General features: G+C 36.0%; 1 protein-coding gene across 1 annotated transcript; it reads left to right on the forward strand.

The window, feature by feature from the left end:
- Positions 1-534: 534 nt before the first annotated feature.
- On the forward strand, positions 535-10,136 carry CETN3 (centrin, EF-hand protein, 3). Its single transcript, XM_010138691.1, has 5 exons — positions 535-607; positions 710-855; positions 2,482-2,596; positions 5,251-5,442; positions 9,688-10,136. The coding sequence occupies exons 1-5, from the start codon at positions 535-537 to the stop codon at positions 9,729-9,731; spliced, it is 570 nt and encodes a 189-aa protein (XP_010136993.1). The 3' UTR covers positions 9,732-10,136.
- Positions 10,137-10,406: the final 270 nt, after the last annotated feature.

Consider the following 10,406-nt stretch of genomic DNA (forward strand, 5'->3'; position numbering starts at 1 on the left):
CTTTTCAGTTTTTTTTCAACTGTTGTCCCCAGTGTATGAATCACTGTCTGTAATCTGAAAATTTAATCTTATTTCTTAACTAGCCAAGGAAAAGAGGGCTGTCTTTGAGCAAGACTTGCTGATTTGGGGGGGCTTGTCTTGTCTCTGTATACCAAAACAGAGAAAAAGTCCTTACACCAGTGTTTATGTATGTGATTTAAAGGATTTAAAAAAAAAAAAAAAGTCTATAAATGTCATTTATCTAAGAACTGCTACAGGCATCAAAGCCGATTTGTGGCATCTAATGCCCACTCTAGTAGCCAGACAACTCAGCTGTCTGGCCTAGTTAAGCCTCCAGCAGGTTCTCTGTCTCAAAATTCTGTCTTCTAAACGCCAGTTTATAGAAATAAAGTGTTTTCAGGAGTTGTATAATTTCAACTGCTATTCTAGTTTGTAACTGCAAGTATTCTTTTAGCTTTCTACCCTCTTTTTTTGTCATGGTTATTTATTAACCCAAATGTCTCTGCTGAATTTGTATTGTGAGGATGAGTGGAGATGTCATTCAGCTTTCACAAAGGAATTGCCTATTTCAAGCGTTATTTTAAACTGGGAAGACAAGCTGGTAAAAGATTGCACTCACTCTGCAATTACAGTGAGTTTCTTATTGGTGGAAAATGTTATCTACAGTGGTATCTTACCAGGAAAAATCAATTGCACTTAATTTCTTTCTTCTTAAATAGGAATGAGCTTTCAGTAGACAAAGCTAAAAAGAAGAAGAGAAGAGAACTGACTGAGGATCAGAAGCAAGAAATTAAAGATGCCTTTGAGTTGTTTGATACAGATAAAGACAGAGCAATAAATTATCATGAATTAAAGGTAAAAGTTGTTTATTGTTTAAACAGTTTTATGGCAGGTGGTATGTATATATCTGTTTCTCAGTGAGATTTTAAGATGTTCACTCTATCTGTAAAAAGCTCCATGTCCAAGATCTCTTGCTGGGCTAGAGGAGATGGTGTGGGTTGGGGAGGAAGAAATACTGCCCTGGTATAAGAATGAGCTTTTCTTCCAATGCTATATGCTGGTCAGAGTAGTAGCATTGCTGTAGCATCCTGCATAACACTGCTCTGATTGCTCCCCAGAGTTTAGCCTGGACAGATAACTGAGTGGGAAAAGCTGTTGGAAGGCTGTTTGGTTCTTTTTAAGGCACTGTATAATCTAAAGCTAGGTGTTGTGAAAATCCACAGGTAAAAGATGTCACATTTTAAAACTGTTGACCACAAGCCAGAGCTTAGCCATGTGCCCTTTTCATTAGGGAGCCCATAGCTATGATGTTTGCTGTGTGTGTGAGTGGCTTAGTAGCTGCCCTTCCCAAGGAAGACTTCCTCATCAGCAAATGGAGGTTGGGATTGGGTCTTTCCTAGTGAGTTCTCCCATCTGGAAGTCTCTCGAAGTAGTACATGAGATCCTTCTGGGAAGGAGTACCTAATCCAACCTGCTGGCTCAACATTCTGGCTGTTCCGAGTAATTCAAAAGAAGGGGTAAAAAAAAAAAATGTTCTTATTTTTACTTTCATTGCTGTTACACAGATATTTTAGGTATAGCAATTCCCTTCTCTTTATTTCAGAGTTCAGATATTTTACCTTTGCTGGAAGCCGCAGTGAGTAGGGTAGTACTGAGGACTGTTTTGGGACTGTTAATATACTTTTTCCAGTTATGGTATGCTTTGAATTCCCACCTGTCAAGATTACTTGCAAGGCTGTTTCTTAGCTATCTAATTAAATATTTTGGCCCTGAAGATAATACTATGGAGGAACAGAAATTCAGAAAGAATCAACTCTCTCCTCTCTAAAATCAGTATATAGCGTAGATTTTTGAATCACTACATCCAATAGGATTGTGGTTTTCCTCTTCTAGTTTAGTGTGCGTTCATCAATTAGGAAGACGTCAAAGTAGTGTGTGCTGAGAAATTGCTATCTCAGTTAAAATGGGAAACTAAACATCTACTCCTGACATAATGGAAAAATAAAAAATAGGTTGGTGTACAGGAAAAGCAATAAAGTCACTTTATAAGAGGGCTTGTAAATCCATGAACGTATACACGCACTCAGTGTGACTACTGAAGAAGAAAAATTTGACAAACAATTTTCTGTTTCACCTTTGGAAAATGATCAGTACTTGAAATGTTTTTGGAAGTGAGTGAAATAAATCTACTTGTCCTACACAGCATTTGGTCCAGTCTGTAAAATCCTTGAAAATGCAAAGGCTAGGTTTTTTCACTGTAACTTGATGTTCCATTTGCTAATAGCAGTTGTAGGCTTTTATATCCAAATTAGTTTTTATATCCAAAGATTTTTTCCTTTTATTAATTTTATTTATTGTTGTTGCTTAACCACAGATATGCACTTTCTCAGGCAAGAAAGTAATTTAAGAAAATAAAAAGAAATCTATTGAATCTGTATATTAATCTTCGTATATGGTTGCATTTCCATTTTGTTCCAAAAGGTGGCAATGAGAGCCTTGGGTTTTGATGTGAAAAAAGCTGATGTGCTGAAAATACTTAAAGACTATGATCGAGACGCAACAGGCAAGATAACCTTTGAAGATTTTAATGAAGTTGGTATGTGTGTGTTTGTGTACCTTTAGAGAAACGTAGCCTAAAGTAGTCACTGCAGTTTGGAAGCAGTTTTTTGTGTCCTTTTCCAGTTATCTAGCACTATTAAGAAGTAGAAGTGGGATATTGAATTTCATAATTTTATTGATAAAAGTCAGTAAATCTATTCTAAATACTTGGTTTGATATGTAAGAGATGAACGATAGCCACAGTATAAAAGAAAATAGAGTATACACAGCCTTGATCTGTTTAAAACTTACATAAAGGAAGGAATGCTCACTTAAAATGTAGATATTCTTGTGTTTATCGATTTTGTAAGATTCTCCTTCCTGCTGTGGAAAAAGTATTTGGCATGGAGTTTCATGGGAAGCAGTGTGTATACACAGACAAACTGTAAACAGAATACAGACGTTACATGTAACAAGGATAAGAGAAACTGAAGCCGATGTCAAATATTGTACTTCAAGGATTTTCAGCTGTTGATAAGAATTGTGGAATTTCAGGAGGCTGTTTCTTTGATCTGAATATTGTGTATTGCACAGTTTGACGTACTTTGGGTATGTTGTGATCAGCAGAATTATTAACGGTTAGAGTTTCAGTTCCTTTGAAGATTTTTTTGGTTGTTACACATAATTTATACTTTTGCATATGATTTGTGTTTACAAAAAAAAAAAAAAAAAAAAAAAAAAAAAAAAAAATCTGTGGAATTTCTCCATACACAGCTTTATATCCCTATTTCATTATTCCAGTACATGTGTTCAAGGTATTGGATTTCTGTAAATTTTCTGGGGTGGGAAAAAGAAACCAAACACCAAAAAAACCTATCATAGGACATGTGTATTTGCTTTTAACTCTGAATAACAATGTACTTAATGTACAAAACGCTTATTGATTGAACCGTGGCAAATTTTGATGATTTAACGGGTTGGGATTGGACAAAATGTGTTGTAAATGACAGGTGATGTTTTTGAACGTGTTTTCCAGTTTAGAGCAATTATAAGTCAGAAAAGAACTGAAAATAATGCCTGTGGGGAAGTATACATGATCAGTCCTGATTTAATTTAAAAAAAAAAAAGGCAACAGTATTACTTTAATAGTAATACTACTACTAGCACTATAATGATATCATTATGCTATAATATATAATTACTGTGTAATTATTTTTTAGTTCCTGATACTCAGTGCTGTCAATGTTCACTGTTTCTTGGTTCTGTCCTGACCATCAGTGTAGGCAGAGCTGTGAGAAGCTAGAAAAATTCCTGTAAAAAGCACAATATATTCTTGAGGTTGATGAAACCTATCTCAAAATTTGAATCAGATTTGAGTGCTGCTGTGACTCAATATGACCTTGACACAGAATTAAAACATGATACTGCTTCTATCAGAAACATTAGGGAGTTAGAGAAAATAGTTTATAGAAACTTTAAGAGCTGCTGAATTTAGCTAAGCAATTCCGGAGCCAGCAGTTTTTCGTAATCTAATGTTATTTATGGTTTTAAATGAGTGGCCCATCTGAAACTCAAAAAGCTGCAATCACATTTTGTCATGTTTTGTACAATCATATTACGGATCGTATTTAGAGTGCTGATGTTTTATTTTTCTTCACGTAGTGTTGCTGTTGTCTTTTGGCCACAAAAGGTAGAATTTTTCAAATAATGTAATACTGTCATGCAGTGAAGTTGTTTTAAATGAAAATATTTAAATTTAATATAAACCTAAGGGATTTATGTAGGCATAAACTTCATTGCTGTAGTGAGCTTATATGAACTTAAATGTAATTCCTTCCTGTTGAGTTTGCTAAGCCAGAGCAGGCATTCCATCAGCAGACAGCACCAGATGCTAAGTGGCTCTCTATGCACAAACAGGCTTGATGTGTTTTTAATGGCTTGATGAAAGTCATAAATAGAAAACCCTGTAATACAAGACTAGCAGGTACAAAGATGGGAAGATATATTATGGTTGAAAAATAATCTGTCTGAAGTAATTACTAGAAAAATACTTTATGTGGCAAGTTTGTCTCTTCTGTTTCAGAAGCTGACAAACATTTGTGATGAAAGGAGTAATAAAGACTGATGAATCCTTGCAGAATTACATCTTACAGTTCATAGCAGTGTCCTTTTTGTAACTTCCGGGCTTAGGGTTTTTTAGGTTTTGTGGGTTTTTTTGTTGTTGTTGTTAGTGTGGTTTTGGATCTAAAAGAGAAGGTCCATGCAAATGGTTTTCGTTACTCAGTGTTTCAGCATTCTCTCCAAGTCAAAATTCTATCCTGATCAAAACATACAAATAAAAAAATTAACATGTCTTCACCTGTCAGAGCTCAAATTTTTTTCTGAAAGGTAAGTTTGGAACAGAGGAAGCATGTGTATACTTCTAATTCTGATGAAAAGTGTGTTAGTAGCATGACCATGTCTCAGTGGCCATGTAGCTTTCCACTGCAGCAGGTGTGTCCCAAATTGAAATTCAGCTTGGAGGAAGAGATGAGAAAGAGAGGTCAGGTAACAGTCAAACAGAGATGCCTGCTGAATTGAAATATTTAAAAATGAGAGGAAGGGTGAAATCATAAGTGTATCTTCATATTGCCTTGGTCTGCTAAGGTCATTTTGAGTTTACGCTTCTGATTTTTTTTTTTTTTAAGTCTAACTTAAGTATACCTCTTACAGTGACAGACTGGATATTGGACAGAGACCCACAAGAAGAAATACTCAGGGCATTCAAATTGTTTGATGACGATGACTCCGGTAAAATAAGTCTGAGAAACCTGCGCCGGGTTGCTAGAGAATTGGGGGAGAATATGTCTGATGAGGAACTACGGGCTATGATTGAAGAATTTGATAAAGATGGAGATGGAGAAAGTATGTGTTAGCAGACAAAAACCCATGTAGTTTGTTCTTAATTTTCACCTCTTCTGAAAGTGGTTTTATTGTGAAAATTCCGGCTTTGTTTTCCTTTTAAGTAACTTCTGCCTGAAACTTCATTTAACTTCAAATAATGGAAATTGTTGGTTTTGACAGCGAATTGTCCTGGAAACACATCTTGGGGTCTAAAAAACACATTGATATCTCAAGTTGCTTCACCAGTAACTCTTATTCAACCAATGTCTAACTAAAAGATTGGTGACAGTGTAGTTGAAGGTGGAAATTAAGTGAACTGGTACATGGGAGATTTCGTGTACCTACCTTACATTTTTATTTCCTTATAAATCAGTAAAAGGATTAAAATGCAAAGATGAGGTCTTTAAATTGCCTAGTCAATATTTCTTGAGTGGTGATGTGTGACTGCTGTGATTTCAGTACATCAGTCAGATATGGAGTATTAAGCTAATAAATTGTGCAGAATGTACCTTGGGCCTATGCAGGATCAGCTTGGGTGGATCTTTGATGCACTTCTGAACCTCAGCCTGCTGAAGAGCTTCGTCTGAAAAAAAGGCTCTGGGCAGTTGACAGGGTCCATGTAGAGTGGGCTGCAGAAGGGATTTATTAGCAAAATAAAGAATGAATTAACAAATCCAGTTTGATTTAATGAATCCAGTGCTAGGTAAATCTTTGTGAACACTGAAACGAAGGGTTTTTTCATTGACTTGAAAACACCCTTAACTTTACACCAGAAACCTTAATATCTGAATTTCAGGGACCACTCACTGGAGACTGTGTACATAAACACTGTGTTTTTAAGTGTTCAAAACCTACTTCTGAGTGTTTCTTTCAGTATGGTGATTCATGTCTGAGATTTCACTAGCAGTTCAGCAGCTTTTCCAGTTACAGTAGTACCTCTGCTTGAGAGCCACCACATCTGATGGACTCAGAACTCTTCACTACTAGTGAAGAAAAGTTGTCTTGGTCATCCTTGTGACAGGCACTTCTCCCCTCTACGCGGTTTAAAGGAGATGTTATTCCGTACTTTGGAATATGATTACTCAAGTACCAAAACAACATTTTTTCTTTAAAGAAGAAGAGCATGATGTTTAAAACGTGGTCAGTGGTGTGGAAATGGGAACCTTTGGTCCATTGTAGTGGTGTAAATATAGAACCTGTAGGTAAAGGTAGTCAAAGGTCAGTAACTGAACTGCTAAAAGAGTGAAAATGTTGACAGTTACTACTAAAGTAACTGTTGAGAGACATGTGATTTCTCTCCTTTTGAAGCCTTTGGTTTTTTATCTCTTTCTATGGTTTGAGACAGTGGTTCAGCAATGATTCCAACAAATCAATAATTCTGATGTTCTTCTACAGTCCCAGCTGCATCTTCCCGCCCATTTCTTGCATGGGCAGTATCTGATCCCACAGGTGAGATGTTTAAGGGAGCTAAGCCAGAAGAAAAACATCCATTTAGGTTTTTTAACTGTTACTGTATTATTTTTCTTGCTGCTTGGATCCCCGAACACTCACTTCTTGATCAGATTTTCTTGGAGCTGCTTTCTGAGAAAATAGATTTTGTTTCCTGTAGGGTAGTTGAAGCAGATCAGTATAGTGAAAGCTGCAAATCCTGTTTCCAGGATTTAACTCTGTGCAGTGACACACAGGATGGCAGCTGTGGATGATAGGATACCTCTTTTACTTCCCTTTCAATAGCTGTGTGACAAGCAAGGAGTGATGCCTGTTTTCTCAGACTTGCTGATCTAGGTAGATACTTTAATTTTGGGCTTGCTTTGCTTTTAAAATGAAGAGTTGTAAGGACACTGCATGTTGTGTGCTGCTCTCCTGGAGCTGCCAACAGAGATGTCAGAATCATGGACCAAGGTTGTTTTTCTGTTATGTGGCTATTTGATCACTACAAATTGAAGGTAGACCATTAGCTCCTTTCAGGAAGGTTACTGAGTCATCATTATTTTGGGCCAGTGCCACACTTTTAAATTCAAATTGATGAGCTGAGAGTGGGAGGCGATTGGTTTCCTCTTAGTCATCCATTCATTCTCTTTGTTGGAGCACGAGATCAAATATGGAAGATTGAAAGCATAATGTTTGTATATGGTGCTGTTTATGCTTAAGGTTCTGTGTTTTTTCCTGTTCTTTAAAGAAAACTGGTGCTGGTTCTAGCTGCTTAAGATTCAGTCCGAAAATTAAACAATCCTGTGAATCACTGTTCCATTTACCTTCAAACATCTGGGTCATGTAGTAAAATCTTGCTGTCATCTAATTCTCCTTCTTTTCCTGCCAGAAAAAAAAATTTAAAAAATCTGAAACTGTTGGTAGAATTTTTATGTGATACTTCAAATACAGGAATAGTACACTTGTGGTTTAACACCCTTGTGGCATTTGATAGATTGTCTTGCTCACAGTGAGATGAAGTCTGTTGTGTGATAGCCAGGCTGCTTGAACCCTCACATTCCCAGCAAAACCGCTGAGCTCCATTGGCACACTGTGCATAAGTTTCTGTGGAAGAAAGTATTTTTGACATATTTGTGTGTGGCTTAAAGTAAATAGTCTTATTTTCGTATTCCTGGTTGTAGGAATGACTTCTGTTTTGGAGCTGCAATTATTTTTAGAAACTCCGTGCTGTTGGTCCCTGCAATTTTTGTTGTCTTATGTGGAAGCATTTGGAGGAAATATGATCCAGTCTTAGGTCTCATATTTTGGCACAAAATTAGGGGAAAAAACCCTTCCACTGAAATAATACATTTCTATCTCTTTCCAGTGTCTAAGTCAATACTTTCTTCATATTAGCCGTGATAGTTTGTCCTTTTATGATTATTTGTGTCTGGGATTGAAATCTGATGCTAGGAAAGACACTGATAGCTTCCAATTTCATTGTGCTTAACTTGTGAACAGATCCTAGGTCTGGGAATTGTAACTGCACTTCTCTTTGCAGTTTGATCATTACAAAATTTGTCATTGATACTGTATTTACATTTTGCAGCATTGTTTAACAAAGAAGCTTTAAACCAGAGAATATTTTGAGGAGGATGTTTGTATTTGTGCTGTTGCAGTGGTAATGCTGTGGAAATGCTTTTTAAAGTCACACAGACACCCAGGTGGTTATGTATAGTACTACTAACACGGTGTCTCTACATGATGGGCTGATAGTTCACAGTATAGGCTCCTAAACTAGACTAAATCTACTTGTTTTGTATTTTTTTATGTGTATTGCAACAGGGCAGATTTAGGTTTATTTTTTATTCTTTAACAGAGTTGAACCTGTTTCATTTTATTCTAGCTGTAGATGTATCTTATTTTTCAGTGCTTTGTTTACGGGTGGCTTGGGCATGTTGGCTGGGACAGATAATTGTCAGGGGGAATTCTTCACACGCATCTGGTCTTTTCCACACCACCGACTTAATCGAATCATTCTCCGCTACAGTAATTATTTGCGGAGTGAATATGCTCATTGGTTAACTCTTTTACAGTGTCTCTGTTTTAACATATGAGTGAGGTCAATAGCTCAGGTATAAGTGCAGCAAAATAATTAGTCACTGCTAATTAATTTGTTATTATGACTTAATTTCTTCAAGTACATTTGTGTTAAATTTCTGTTAATTATAACTGAAGAATGAAGAAAGTTCAGATAGGGAAAAGCTTGTCAAAAGTCCATTTCAATTCTAGCTGGTTTACAGATTCATTAGTAAATTATCTTAATTCTTTTTACATTTGGCAAGTGTTAAGGTTTGAGAGAGAGAAGTAGAGTGGTTTGGGGAACTCAACTGCAGTGTTGTTGGTTGAGAAGCACTTTTTAAAATATATCTACTATCTTTAACAATTTTATAATTTTTTAGAAATACTAATAATAAAGTATTATGTTTTGCATAGCCATCTTTTTACATACTTTTCTTGGCAGTTATTTCCTATCTTCTTTTACTTTTAGAATATTTTTACTTTCATAATTGGAAATAATAGCATTTTATACGTTAGTAGATTCTGGCTTAAGTTTTCCACATAATTAAGTTTGCATTCTGATTTGTACCTGAAAAGAAAACCAAACCTGCAAAATCTCTGTGATTCTAGAAGCAAAAAATCCAGACTTGTAAACCCTGATTAGTAATGTATCAGAGACAACATCTACTACCTGGAAAACCTTTATGTAGAATATATAATACAGATACACACTGGGGTTTTTTATGGCTCATGGACGTTTGCTGTTTGTCTAACAATTTTCTCTTTTTCCTACAGTCAATCAAGAAGAGTTCATTGCTATTATGACTGGAGATATTTAGTATTAGAAGGAAAGAAGTGAACTCAGGGCAAGAGGGAGGAATCACTGGCAGCTTCCATTACAGCGTTTTCTATTTCCATTCATCTCTGTAGCTGGCGTGATGCAGAAAATTACTTTCCTCACAGGACCAAAATAAAGACAGGTTGTATGCACTGATAGTTCAGTACTTTGTATCGTTAAATGTTATCACCAGAATAATTGATACATCATTTTAGAACAAGTAAGTAATGCTGCATTTCAGAATGTTTGAGTACTCATTTGTAAAATAGCTTTGTATAAGATTTCTAAATTGTATCATACTGTAAGAACCTTTTGAGGTTGACTTTGTGTTAGCATTAGCTGTGGCCTTAGTTTTGATACATAAGGTTTGACAAAGTTCCGTTTAAATAAAATGTTCTTTACTATTGCTACTTGAAAGTCATCTTTTTGTAATTTAATCTGAACTGGACTGGACTGTTAAAAAATCCACCAGGGAAAATAATTTTTTCATGTATAGGCATGTACTTCTGCTGTTCTAGATGAATGGTAACATTAAATGAGCAAGGATTTGCGTCCTCAGATGCAGTTTATTAACTCTGTATCACTCCTCAGCAAAGGGCAAGCAACTATGCAGGATGATAATCTGTTATCAAAAATGTGCTTAAACCATCCTCATGTCAGCCAGCAGCACACTCTC

The sequence above is a fragment of the Buceros rhinoceros genome, unplaced genomic scaffold, assembly GCF_000710305.1.
Source record: "Buceros rhinoceros silvestris isolate BGI_N320 unplaced genomic scaffold, ASM71030v1 scaffold40856, whole genome shotgun sequence".
In the NCBI taxonomy this organism is placed as follows: domain Eukaryota; kingdom Metazoa; phylum Chordata; class Aves; order Bucerotiformes; family Bucerotidae; genus Buceros; species Buceros rhinoceros.